The sequence below is a fragment of the Mus pahari genome, chromosome 6 (genome assembly GCF_900095145.1).
Source record: "Mus pahari chromosome 6, PAHARI_EIJ_v1.1, whole genome shotgun sequence".
NCBI classification, from domain to species: domain Eukaryota; kingdom Metazoa; phylum Chordata; class Mammalia; order Rodentia; family Muridae; genus Mus; species Mus pahari.
Genome location: NC_034595.1, coordinates 55,576,219 through 55,590,428, shown reverse-complemented (window position 1 = coordinate 55,590,428; position 14,210 = coordinate 55,576,219). Strand labels below are relative to the sequence as shown.

Here is a 14,210-nt window from a genome sequence, read left to right as displayed (position 1 = left end):
TCATTTTTTATTCATTATTCTTCATTGAAACCCCATGGATTAGAATTAATAGAAATACCTTGGCTATGTAGCACCCATGGCCTGAGTGCAAGGCCTTCATTTTCAGAATAGCATTGTGAGGCTGGCTGAATGACACAATCTAATTGTATTCACATTAATTTTTTTTTTTTTTGACAATTCATGGTATTGGCCATTCAGTGATCCATATCACCGGTGACAGTAATGAAAACGCCAAAGTCATTGTACCATGAGCCTTTTCTTTCCCCTTATCAATTGTCAAAGCACAGGCTGAGTCACTGGAACACCCTTTCCGATTGTGTCTGACAAGCCCATGCGTGCTCAAGTGTGTCTGGCTTCTGACTCGGCAGCGGGCTTGCTATTTTTGGTGTTTGCAATCAGAAAGTAGGGTGGAAGCAGAGTCTCCTAGTGCTGGGGCTAGAAGGAAGCTGCTGCTCCCACAAGGAGTCCAGAGACTCAGGGCAGCAACTTGCTTTGTTCTAAGACACAGCTCACCATGATGGAGCCAGCACTAGAAACCTGGCCCTGGGACCTGCAAAATCAAATCAAAACAAAACACACACACACAAAAACAACAACAAAAAACCCCATTGAACAAGAACACAATGATGAAGATCCAAAGATCCTTCTGTGTTGTAATGCCTTTAAATGACTGGCTTTCGAGGTAAGAACCACAAAGCCCACAGAGAGAAGACTTGCATGCATGCATGCATGCATGCATGTACGTACGTATGTACGTACATATGTATGTAAATATTTAAGTTAGGAATAAAAGTTTTGGCAGTCACTTCTCTCCTTCACACAAATTTATATGGTAGATATCAATGTTATATAAAAAGAGACCTAGAGGGTCTCTTTATAGCTCATATATGTGCTATAACTGGTGTCTGAGTTGGTTGCTATGGTGATAGTTATCAAGGATACCCGCAAGCATGAGATGCCAGTAAGATCCCTTCTGACCCCAGGGTTCTGGAGACTGAACTCAGGTCTTTAGGCTCACCAGCAGGCATCCTTACCTTCTGAGCTCTTTCTGGCCCTCTGTATCCACTTAAAAAATATTATGTTTGTTTTCATTTTAACACGCCATGTTAAAACTTGTGTGCCATAAGCTAACACATACAGAAATATGTATGAGCATATCAATAAAGTCCTAAGAAGCATGGTGACATTGTGACAAATGCCAGGCATGTGTTCATCTGTATCACTTTGTGTACTATGGTCTGCGAACCTTACCGTCATTACCTGTCACACAGATCTAGTGCAACTTGGTATCAGTGTTATGCAAAAAGAGACCTAGAGAGTAAGGGGCTCATGGATATGCTATAAGTTGGTTGCTATGGGGACGGTTATCCGTGATACCTGCAAGCTTGAGATGCAACTGAGGTAGATTCTACCCCCCCCCCCCCAGTAGCTTATGTTACAGGACATAGGCACTATACTCGTCAGGTTTTAGCATTCAGCGAAAGGACACTCACGTGAGTTGGTAGATGGTGTGGTAGAAGTCACAGGGGTCAAGTTCAATTGGGAGATGTCAAAGTCATCACAGTCATCTGTATCCTGTGCCACCCCGACTTTGTTGAAGTAACTGGAGAAGGCCTCTGAGGTACAGGTCAGGGAGGGCTGGTCAGGCTTTCGGGAAGGTACGGGTGGAGGCTGGACCATCTGGAAATCCTTAAACATTTCCTTCCCCATTTTCTGCCTGGGCTTGTCACTCTGTGGACTTGACCTGGCAGAGTCATTCGTGCCTGGGACGGTTGCAAGGGGGGTGAGGGGACCTTGGAACATGGCGGCTGGTAAAGGCATAACAGTTTGTGTGGGCATGAAGGCGGCTGGCGGGAACTGCCCGGCCACGGTTGGCCAGGGTTGCTGGGTGGCAGGAAAGAGACCTGGCTGGCCCCATGCGATGGGCTGAGCTCCTGGTATCACCTGAGCGACGGGTGGCTGAGCACCCATGGCGATCTGCTGTTGAACAAGGGGCTGCTGGCCCCAGAAGGATGGGAGGACGGCGCCCATAGCGACATAACCTGGAACAGGAGAAAGGAGGGTCAAGCATTCTGGGGGGGGGGGGCAATCACGGATTTGAGTGATTGACAGAAGTATACTGCTCATTTAGAGAGTCCTAGGCTGTACTAGGACTTCTTGGGTCTTGAACTATAGATGTTGACCAACTGGTGGAAGGGCCACCCCTCATGGGAGAGGTCTTAAGTAGGGGGTGAAACAGAGCTTGAATCGGGGAATAGTAACATTTCCCCATTGCTTCACTTTCTCGAATCTCACAGTTCAGGAGACAGAGCATCTCAGCGAAAGGGACAGGAGACTGAAAGGTAGCCTAGCCTACATTGTCACTGTGTCTCTACTTGGTAAACTGAGAAGAGTCTCAATTGCTGAGGCCATCTGAGAGCCAGTCTCTGCTATACAGCCAGGCACTGAGACCTAAGTTTCATTAAGTCTCTCATCAGGCAGGCAGGGTGAGAAGTGAAACTGACTGTTAGAACTTCAGAGGCATAGATGAAAAGGCCAGACGGCTGCTTCCTCGATGGGTCATCTGGGAGTGCCCCTTAGGATCTGCAATGCTTCAGGCTCTCATCTATAAAATGGGCATACATTATCTCCTATTTCTGTAGGATGATCTGAAGGTTAATATAATTCAGCATTCAAGGAAGGGACTATTGCACCCAACACAGAATGAACGTTCAGCAAACGTTAGCTACTCCTGTAACATGGCCCAGATGAATGCTGAAAGGTACACGATAGCTGGCTTGTTGTATAACTGATAGCTTGCTTGTTGTGTAACCGACAACACCTTACTTTGGGGTGGGAATACATTACTTCTGTAGTATTATTTTTTACAAGTTTACAAAATAAAAATTAGAGGTTATTAATCCAATACCTCATGCCATATTAGTTTGGTATTACAAACGCACCCAGGCAGGTTCTTATATTTATCACCGTGGTAACTACTTGCCCGATTATTCTTTTTGGGTGATTGCCACAGGAAGGGAAATGCTTAGGGTCACATAGCTTGCATAAGGTAGGATCAGGATCCAAACTGAGGTGACTCCATCTCTAGTCAGGATTCTCTTGTGTTCCTCACAGCCGTCCAGATGACCCACACCTGTTTCGGGTCTTTCACAGGTACTGCATCTGGGCTACTATGGAATATGTCTGCGTACTTTGGGTTGGCTGAAATTCCTACATGCTTCCAGTGGTCCCCATGGGTCTCACGGGGACATGGTGGTCACTTACATGGGCACCTGAGAGACATGTGGCCGTTCAGTCGCCACAGAGGGTAGAGAAGCTAGCTTTGCCCAAAGAAGCACTTCAAATGGCTGCCAGAATAAAACTGTAGGTGCAAAAAAAATGGTGTGATCAGAACGAAACGGGAGAGGATTCAGGGTATCCTAGCAACACCCAAAAGGATGATTGACAGGTGCCGTAGCAATGAGAACATCATGGTTCCTGTCAGTGACTCTTCTGAGCCCACAGTGATCATATACAAGAGCACCTGGTTCTAGTCTCAATTCAACTGCCCCTCAACCGACTGAAGCTGGGTCAAGTCAACCTTCAAAGTCTGGTCATTACTCCATCCCCTTGCCAAACTGCCTCAGGAGGACGCTTTAGACAGGGCACAAGGATTTCTTACTGGTGAATCCAGCCACTGTTAAAGGCTTTGAAACAATGAAACAGACATTATGGTAGAACTCTAAGTCCAGTTGTACTGGGGAACACTGTTCAAACTTTTGATTTATTCACACTGTTTGATAGCTCGCCTACTAATGCAGTGCTGTGACCTCTAACACACTAAGTGACAACAGGGCCACTTCTTTCTCTTGTTCTCTGATTTGCTTTGACATAACTAAAATTATTCTCAGAGGGAATGCTGTCGCCCCCTAGGGGTGAAGAGAAAATTGGTGGGGTGTTTTAATTGTTATGGTAACTGCAGGGCAGTCTGGGCTCCTGGTTTTTAAGGGGCTACCAGCATTGACGGCAGATATCCAAAACTTGTGAGACCAATGCACAGGACAAGGACCGATCCTGCCTCCTGATGCAAGCTTAGACAGACCAAATGGCTAAGAAATTTAGTTTCTCTGCACACAGACTCAACACCTGTGGTTTCCCACGAATGTGACAAGTGCGTGCACTCAGGGAAGAATGTATGTCATTTGATTTTGGGACATGCAAAAGAGTTTTGGAAAAGGGTGGTCCCAGACAGAAACCCTCGCCATCGTGGCTGGGGCTTAGCCTGTATTTTTAGCTGCAGTTTTTGCTGGTGACTCTGCTTTCAGGTATAGTCATCTCATTACTCATTATGTCCTGCAGCATGGTCATGCCCAAGTATTTCTTTATTGAAATACATGCTTTTATTATAAATCACTTCTCATTTCAATTCCATACTATCAGTGTGACATTATACTGATTAAAAATGGTGTAGGAAAATAATGAGTTCCTATAACACTGCAGATACTTGCTATTTTAAGGAGAAAAAATGGATCTAGGCTTCAACTGTGGGCCTTTCAATGTCCCTGGTGACTCTAATGCCCATTTTAGTGAGTGAGCAGAAACCTTCAGTTTTGGCCCAGTCATGCCCCAACCTCCTTCCCACCAATCTTCTAAAACACAAATATATCTATTTGATGATGGGGTTATAACCTATAGTAGAGATACTGTAGGCGCTAACCTACTGTACAGCCTAGCTTAGCAGCCCAGTAGACTGTGGAGGGACCTTTCCCTCCGATTGCATGGCTGCCCAGCACTACAGAGAGCACTGTACCCCATATTGCTACGCAGGGGAAAGATCAACACTCACAGTGTGGTTTCCACAGTATGCATATTGCCATCACATAATCACAAAGAAAAATCATTTTAAGGAGAAGCATCCTGAGCCACGTGTTAGGAGTCGGCGCGGCACTTCGAGGTTTTGAACATAAGGCTTGGATGCACGGCTTTGGCTCACGAGTACCGGCTCAAGAGATCCAGAGAATGGGCATCTTCAAGTTTTTCTAAGAGTTCAACGAATCCTAAGATCCACAGGTAGATTCATCTCTGGTGACTGTCCTGTTGGAGGCAGCAACCCCCCCTCATATTTTCTTTTTTTTTACCCCCACAGGGAGCTAACAGATGGGCTATGCACAATTTTTGGGAGAGAGCTATTAGCATGTCTCTCTGGCTTCACGCCATCTGCTCCAGACCAAAGTATAATATTCAGAAGAGAGAAAGGCAACAGTGGGTAATTGGTGCCATGTTGAAGAGTTTACGTTTCTCATTCCATTTTTCCTGGTTGGGGGAGGAGGGGTTGTTAAGCCCGAGCTCTCCCCAAGCCTGCGAGCTACCGCTTTTTAGCCACAGGCCGTATGCATGCCTGAAGGGACACCTCAGCAATTGGACTGAAACAGTGCTGGTTTCAGGAAGCAGCTTCATGACAGCTACTGCAGCTACCTAACAATTTGTTAGCTGGAGACTCGTGTGCAGCAGCAGAAGGACGAGGTGCCAAGAAACATCTGTTTGTGTCATAAAAGCTCAGGCATTGCAAACCTCTTTGCTGCTTGCAAAGAGGGAACACCCACATTCCCACCTTGCAGTTAAAGGGTGAGTGTGTGTGTGTGTGTGTGTGTGTGTGTGTGTGTGTGTGTGTTAAAAATTGCAGCCTATAACAAGATGCCAGCTCAGGAGACACAGGTACCCATGACTGAGGAAAGAAAAAGCAAACCAGAGTAACCTACAAGGAACACATCAGAAACAAAGGCTCGCTGCATTTGTACAGAGCGTGTCCGGTACCTCCTAGCTACATTGCCTCCTTTGACTCATTCATTCATCCAAAACTATCCATGCTGGATGCTTGGCTCTGATTCAGTCTCTAGGGATGTAGAGAGGAGCGGAACAACACCCCTCCCCTTTTGGGTGGGGGAGTAGATGCTTGCAGTAAGCCTCTGGGGTAGCTATTACCACTCTCTGTTTATTCTTATGCATACAATTCTCCTTCTATGAGGGCATAGCTTGCACCAACGGGTTATACAAGCAGCAAGGCACACATGTCTGCAGAGTTCCTGCTTGGATCACACTTCCAGGCACTATTACAGAGGTCTTCTGTAACACACAAGTCGTGAAGATGAGGCTCTCATCCCCACTCTGGGAGGTCTAACACCACCTCTCATTTTACTGGTGAGCATCTAGGCTCAGCAGAGATGAGGCTGGGCCGTCCACAGCTGGTTAGTAGCAGGACCTACTTCTCCAGACCATTCAGGCCATCTCTGCCATGGGTGTGCAAGAGACCAAACAGCTGAACCTTACTATATGCATTTTAAAAAAGATCCCTAGAAGATAAAGGGGAGGGGGAAGGAGGGTAGGACAGGGCATATGTCCTCTGACTTTTATAACCAGAGCTATGATAATAAAGTAATAATAACCTTTTCTACATTGAGCATCTATAATGCACCAGCATTTTCAGAGGCCCTTAGTTATCTCATTTAGCTCTCATGATCTTAGCACAAGTTTCCCCCCCCCCAATCCAGTTATGAAGATGAAATCTTGCTTCTGAGAGATTACCAGCCTCAACATCTAACTAAAAAGTAAGCCAGACTTGGAGAGTCAGAAGTCCTCAGCAGCCAGATATCCTTCGTGTGACATGGTCATTTCCTGACCTTGTCTCCCAATTGCTGATCAGACAGTTTAAGCAAGTAGATAGAGGCACAACGTCTGGCAACATATTAATACTAGTTGAAGATGTACAGGCTCAGCTTACCACCATCCAAAGACTATCTGAAGTATATTTTTGCGTAAAGACAGAAAATAAAAATATGCTAACGCAAATTAATTTTAGACTTGTGCTTTGAAAACTGATCAGATTTTTCAATAATCCAAAGAGACAGCATCGCAAAGATGAATAGCTTGACACATAGCTAGTAGTAAGAGACTACACGTCTTCAGTCTGGGCTGGGAAAAAGTACAGTACCTTCCCAGTGTCTGATAGTACGCTGTCTGACAACGGTCTCCAGGGCATTGTAATCCAATACAAGTACAAGGTGAGACTCAAAACCACATCTGGTGGCATCTCCTCATTTATAGAGAGGAGGATGAAAGTAGGAGAGGCCAAACTTCCTCCCTCTGCCTGGAACCCTCGTAACCAGGAGGCCTGTCTTCTTCCTTGATCCTTCACCCTCTTGATGCTGTTCTAGTCAAGAGACCCTCCTTACCATGCTTCCTCAGCCAGGACTCTGGTGTCCAGTCTCTGCCCTGTGCATCATTTCATTCCTATTACTCTATTGTTCTAATGTATCACACAACTCAGGTATGCTCTGGATTATGACCCCAGCCAGAGGTTAACCCTCTGCTAAGTTCAATGGCGTGCCCCAAGCACTTGGAACAGGAGCTGGCCTACAGTGGGCACCCAGTGAATACATGTAGAGTGAGTATGTCTGGAGATTAGTAGGTATGGGGTCTATTGTTATCATTGATCTTTATAGACAAAGCAATGGGGACAGTGTGGGTATGTGAATATAAGGCTCAGGGGTGCTCCTAATAGACAATTTTATTAATATTTTAAACTACATGTTCTATTTTATTTTATTATATTTTTTTAGACAGGGTTTCTCTGTGCAGCCCTGACTGTCCTGGAACTCACTTTTTAGACCAGGCTGGCCTCGAACTCAGAAATCCACCTGCCTCTGCCTCCCAAGTGCTGGGATTAAAGGCATGCACCACCACTGCCCAATAAATGTGTAGCCCAGGCTGGCCTCGAACTCCTGACCCTCCTGCCTCTGCCTCCTTCAGCAAATCCTACTGGCTGTTTCCAGTTTATTTTATTTATTTTTATTTTATACTCAGAAAACAACTCATCACCACTAAACCATTTCAGAGACCACTAAAACAATTCAACAGCGGAGTTTGTAAATGAATACATTTCTAGGATGCCTATAGGTTCTAAGCTATGAGTCTACCAACTATATTGCTTCTAAAAGTTTATAATGATCCCTAAACTCGAGAGGAGGAGCTGCAGTTGAGAACAGGGTATGAATTTTTAATTTATATACAATAAAAGCAAGGTTTATATTTAGTAGCAAGAATTTGTTTCTAACACCATATAATTAAAAGTAATTATTTACATAAAAAAGCACAAGCAGATTTGTATTCTAAAATATTCAAGCTCTCATTTGCTGTTTAGAAGAATAAAGCTAAGAAAGACATAGTGAGCCCCCAACTCAATGCAGGGAGCCAGAGGGAAATGCAACACTGTTCCAAGCTCCCAGGTCACTAAAAGATAGCCTCACCTATCAGTGGCCATTTCCAAGTGGAGTGGCCTGGCTACCTGGAGTGGCAGTTATTATAGAAACGAAGTATAACCCCTGAGATGCGACCATTTCTAAATTACCTACCCAACTGTGATCGTAGGTAATTTTACCCTTCTGTAAATACAATCTAGGCGTTGTAAAGGCTACTTGGAAAATAGATACTTTCTAAATCTCTAAATGTTACCTTCTCTTCTCAGACATTAGCAGTTTACTCTTGTCCTACAGGGTTCCCCATGTGAGCGGGGGACCTCTCTTTCCTTGAACCCAGCAAGGCAGTCCCCTCTACCCATCAGCATTTAAGAGGCCCGGCTCCTCTTTCCTTTGCACCGTCTTTCCTGCCGTGATGGGGAAGAAATAGGCTTGCCCTGATTTGTATGGCTGTGTGCATGATGCCATGTTTCTCAAACCACCTTGAGTGTGGGATTTTCCAGGCGGAAGGAAGCCATCCCAGAATTCCTGGCATCAGCATCCATAGCTTTGTGTTTGACCTCCACCTGTCCAAGGACACGGCTGCCTTGTGTCTTTTGGTGAGCCACGGAAGGGAACAGGGCTCGCTCCTCAGGTGTTCTGTGTTTGGTACTCGTTCAGTTAGTTGTCCAAGGTCCACAGGAAGCAGAAGCGAGGAAGGTGGGCTTACCTGAGGGTACGGCAGCAGTGCCAAAAGACATAGAGCCAAACACATCTGCACTCCCCGGAAGCGTCTGGGATGACGACGGGAGAAAGGCATCACCTGGGGTCGCAGGAGTCTGTTAGACAGAGAGGGGAGGGAAGCAGATGCATGAGACCTGCTCAGCAGTCCACGGAGGTAGGGGGAGTGAGGCAGATGTGGCTAAAGCCAGAAACAATCCAACTCACTTCTGTGCTCCACTGGCTGATGAGAGAAACATTATCCTTACCCCTAGGAGTGTGTGTGTGTGTGTGTGTGTGTGTGTGCGCGCGCGCGTGCGTGTATATGTGTGTATGTGTGTGCGTGTGTGTATGTGTGTGTGTCCGTGTGTGTATATGTGTGTGTATATGTGTGTATGTGTGTGTGTATGTGTGTGTATGTGTTCGTGTGTGTGTATGTGTGTGTATGTGTGTTCGTGTGTGTGTATGTGTGTGTATGTGTGTGTGTGTGTGTGTGTGTAAACAAGCTGCTCTGAGGACTAAATGAAACCGTGCATCTAAACAATTAGTTTTATCCAGTCTTTCTTCAGCACCACACATGGACACAGTTGATGCTCAGCACATGATGGGCAGTGGGGTTACTAATTTGAGCCCCTACCTCTGGGATCTTTCAGGCCTTTTACCACTTGCAAGCAGCCAATTCAATCTTAAGTATACGCACTTGAAGCCTACTGTATTCTCTGTTAAAGCTTGTCATTTATTAGGTGGTCAGTAAACAGTTGGCTAAATAAACAAAGGAAGCTTGAGGAGAGGATAGAGTGCTGGTCTATGTGTCCTGGAGCCTTACAGACTCCTGCTTGAACCTTCTTTCCCCTTGCAAAAGAGAACGAAATATTTTCAAGAAGACAACTAAGCCATAGCAGCATATCTGGAAACTTCTAGCCCCAACCTGACCTTAGCTGCAGCTCCAGAAAGGTCAGCTGCATGAAGTGCTGGGTAAGGGGGGGGGGGGGCTAGTTATCAAAATAAGAACGGCCATCCCTGTTAACTGTAGGCTTCTGCCTACAGTGTAAGTCTGTGTGATGCCATAATATCTTTGTCGGTCCCCGCCTCCTCCGTTGGAACAGACTGGGGCAAGCAATTAATTCTGAAACCATGGCAATTAGACAGGGCCATTTTTAGACCGTCAGCTTCCGGGACGAATGGCATTGTTCTGAGGATTACTAAATACCCATTTGGATTGCACTTGGGTTCAGGGCCAGAAACATAGCCCTGAGCTGCTGTGTTAAGCAGTTTTGCACACCAACAGAACAGCCACCCCCTCACACACATACGCACACAGGGCCTTGAAGAAGTCCCATGTCTTCCCTGGGTCTCAGTTTGGTCATCTGTACAATGCAGGGGATAAAGAAGGAAGAGCCCCTGAGGCCCACTCTTGCCTGTTCTCTACCCCAGCTGCTATGTACTGAGGGGGCTGCTGTAGGAACGAAAGGCACACGAGAGAGACCTGGCTTCTCTGGGAATGAGACAAAGTTGCAATGGACATCAGGGGGGTGGGAGCAGGGAAGCTGTGCCTGGATTCCCCAGTGGCAGCTGTGGGCTGCAAGGTCTCAGGCCATCTGTCCTCAGTGGTGCTATCGTAGCCCTTTCTCTGGGAGGTGCATCCCACCAAGGAGCCGTAGCACTATGCCTCTGTTTGCACAACTGTGTAGTGCCGGGAAAGCTGTCTCACTGGCTTCAGTTGGTGCTGCCCAGCGCTTTCTTTCCACAGCTCTGGGGAGCAGGCAGGGGAGGGGTCTGAAGAGGGCATGCATGCATTGCAGTAGCTACTGCAGTGACAAGACTGCTTCTCAAAGGTCTAGTACTAAGGTTCTATTCTGCTTTGTTTATTAATTCTATTTTCTTTCTCTTCCTTCTCTATTTTTTTTTTAAATGTGTACTTTCAAAGGAAGGCTCGATGCAGCCTCAATCCTCTTGCAACCAGTGCTCGGCGTGCCCTTTCTGAGCTGTGGTTGTGAACCCAGAACTTCATGAGTGGCTCAGAGAAGCACAGGTCAAGCTTTCCAAGGCACAAAGGCAAGCCAGTGGGGGGTGAACACAGTAGAGTGGGAGGAGAGAAAGGAAATGGGGAGGAAAGAAGATGGAACAGAAGGGGCTTCCTCTCCTGAGTTGCCCACTTGTGCTGTGGGGGACCAGGCCCATGTCGACGCATGCCTGCTCATGCTTCCTGCCATGTCAAGTTTTGTATCCATATTCTCAACTCAGCTACTTGCTCTTGGTAGGCTCAAAATATGCATCTTTCCAGACTCCCCTCTTAGAGCCTTAAGAGGAAGCCACAGTAGAGGAGCCTGAGGTTCAGGGGCATTAGTTGAAAGCTTAGCTTGCAAGAGCCGGAGTTGAAATTTACTAGCCAGGCTCTCTCACCAAAGCCCAGATTGTGTCACTGTTTGAAAGATGGGTCAGGGAGTAGGGTTCAGAGGGTGGTGCATACTTACAGGGGGGGAGGTTATATCAGGAGGGGTGGACATGTCTCCAAAAAGTTCTAATTGGGTCACAGCCTAGAAAGACACAAAAGGAATCATGTAAGCATGAGGTCCAATATTGCAGGACTTGCTTTAATATGTTATATTGTGAGAATAATCACCTCTTCCCCCCCCCCCCCGTTACCACCAGGGACACCATAAGACTAGTCACTCCCTACTATACTTCCTGGCTCCAAGGCCATAGACGGAAATGCAGTCCTACAAACTGCTTCTTTCAAGAGTGGAACCACCCATCCCAAAGCCACCCACCTGTAAGAATGGCAAGACACCACTAGGTGGTCCTTTCTCAGTTAACGCTCCCAACAGCACTAGCCCTGGGAGGCAGGATCCTTTAGTCACACTGTTTTGTGAAGAAACAGATTCCCACAGAGGTGACATCAATGTCATCCAGGTCAGGCTTTGTGATTTCTATATAGAGAGCACGCGGTCAAATATGTATCCCCCTGCCCAAGTCTGTCTTTGCGATAAAAAATGTGGTTGAATGAAAAGAAAACATTTCATTTAATACCAGGAAGGGCATCAAAACCAGCCCAGTATACACACTATCAGTCACTCCCCAAGAACTCCATGCCTACCGACATGGCTCCATCCATCTTCCCACCCATCAGACAGGGGGTGTGAAAAAGCCTGACCAGAAGAGCAGAAGAACCCTTTTACAATACACTTAGAAATTAATCTGCATACACTTTAGCTTCAGGGCCCATGGGGTTTCTTTGGCCAGGGACCAAAAGTCCTGACTTAATTATGCAAAGCGTATAAAACCACACGCTTTGAGTGAAGCTTGGCCACTGAGCAAAACCTACTTCCCACTCATCTTCTCATCTTAAGTGAGGGCTCCCAGGGCAGGCAACAGCAAAACCAGTCAGCAGAAGGCAGGAGAAGAGCCTGGCTGCACTGCTACTCCGGTCCCCACGCAGACATTCAGCTTCCACTTGGTTATAGGATTCATGCCAAAAAAGAAGTGACTCATCCTTCTCATGAGTGAGCCAGCTTCGAGTTCAGAAGAAGGTCCCACTTATATATATATATATATATATATATATATATATATATATATATATATATATATATATTGATTCTACCTCTTTCAACCTCTGAAGCACCTCCCAAGCTTCACTAACCAAGCTGGGTGATGGAGTTCATCTGTTAAGAGATTCCCTTAGCCTAAAAGCTCTAAACCTCAAATATTCCCAATCCCAGGCCTTCTGAGTGGTGATATGGTGCCAGAAATGGAATATTCTATACCTGACTCTCAATAAGGGCCATGGTAAAAAAAAAATGCTAGCACATTAATACACACACATACACAGAGAGAGTATGACATTACGAGCATCAGTATATACAAAACAGAAAAAAAAGTTCGTGTTTAGACTGTGGTTCCATCTCCAAGGTGTGCGATCCTGCATATGTCCCAACTTCAAAATCCAAACTGCGTTTGGTCTCAAGCCTTTCCAACAAGGGATGCTCACACTAGAGCTTGTTTGTTCTCCCACTTGGCTACGCTTGGCTGAATGGCACAGAAGACTCTTTTCCTGGACACGAGTGAAGCTCGGCTGTGTGAGTGCCACTTCTCATCCTCCCCCCTGGGCTCTCAGGTTGAACAACAGTGCCTGGCACACAGCAAGTGTTCTGTTTCTTCTGAAGTATACAAGGTTCTCCCTGCAAATCTTGAAGAAGCCTAAGATGCTGGGCGCTGTACTTGATGCTAGGGGCATAGAAAGAACTGCCAAGTCCTAACTGCAGGGCGTAGATGGTCTGTTGGGGGATGGTAGGGCACAGATGCAGACCCCCTTCCAGGTAACAGGACAGAAAGGGTGGCCAAGGTCTCTGATGGGGGAACTGGAGCCCATTCAGCGAGGGGGAGAATGTGGTCAGAGTTTTCCAACGGAACCAGCCTGTCTCCCAAAGCCAATAGGAGAGGTACAGTTGGCCTGGTGACAAAGCCGTGGAAGACAATATGGAAGCGTAAGAGCCAGGGAGTGCACTGAGGAGGGCAGAAACTGTTTGGTGCTATCAGCATGCACCTCTCCTGGGGGAGGACATGACAAGGGGACTGGCTGAGGCTGGCCCAGGCATTTGCGTACATTTCAATCTTCTCCACTGGTTCCCCTAACACCTTCCGTCTCACACAGTGATGGCCCAGCAGCTGATGTGCACAGGGCAGCTGGTGTGCAGCATGTGCTTCTGAATCTGAATCTGGACTCTGCTAGTCTTCCTGTGCAAGTCTTCTTTGGCATGCTGATAACACCTCACCTGACAGGGTGAAGACTACCTTTTGGTCCCTCTCTTGCTGCATAAAAGACCGACTCTGCCTAATGAATTCAGTGGAAGCTTCTGGGCTTCCTGGAGTCCGGATCTCCATGCTTATAAAATGGCTCAGGACTATTTTCAGCGTTGGGAAAATATTAAAATGAAGTTAATAATTAAGTCACACAATTTACATCTCAAATGTGTTGGACTCGTGGCAGACTTTTACTAACATCGTAAAGATAATTTATTGGCTAATTTTCTCCTTAAGCACAACTTTTAAAATAACCTCCTTTCTTGAGATATAGCCCTTCCTCTTGCCAAATGATTTTCACTCAAGGATTAAACGAGAAAAACATGGGGAGGCATAAAACATAGGCTGTTATTTCGTTTCATTGGATTTGCTGTTTAAATAGAACCCTGAGTTAATTAAATTTTATAGAAAAAGGGGGTTCTTGGGCCATAAAATTAAAAATAATCTGAATAACCATGTATGATGGAGAATCAGGAA

At 46.2% G+C, this 14,210-nt stretch overlaps 1 protein-coding gene across 4 annotated transcripts in view; it reads right to left on the bottom strand.

Moving 5' to 3' along the window:
* The window catches only part of Dab1 (DAB adaptor protein 1), a 1,123,238-nt gene that overhangs the window by 13,967 nt on the left and 1,095,061 nt on the right, over positions 1–14,210 (bottom strand). For all 4 annotated transcript variants that reach the window (XM_029539573.1, XM_029539575.1, XM_029539574.1 and 1 more), the window contains 3 exons: positions 11,405–11,467; positions 8,941–9,049; positions 1,494–2,042 (listed from right to left, as the gene is read on the bottom strand). In XM_029539573.1, coding sequence (XP_029395433.1) covers positions 1,494–2,042; positions 8,941–9,049; positions 11,405–11,467 — 721 coding nt within the window. The remainder of the gene's footprint in view (positions 1–1,493; positions 2,043–8,940; positions 9,050–11,404; positions 11,468–14,210) is intronic.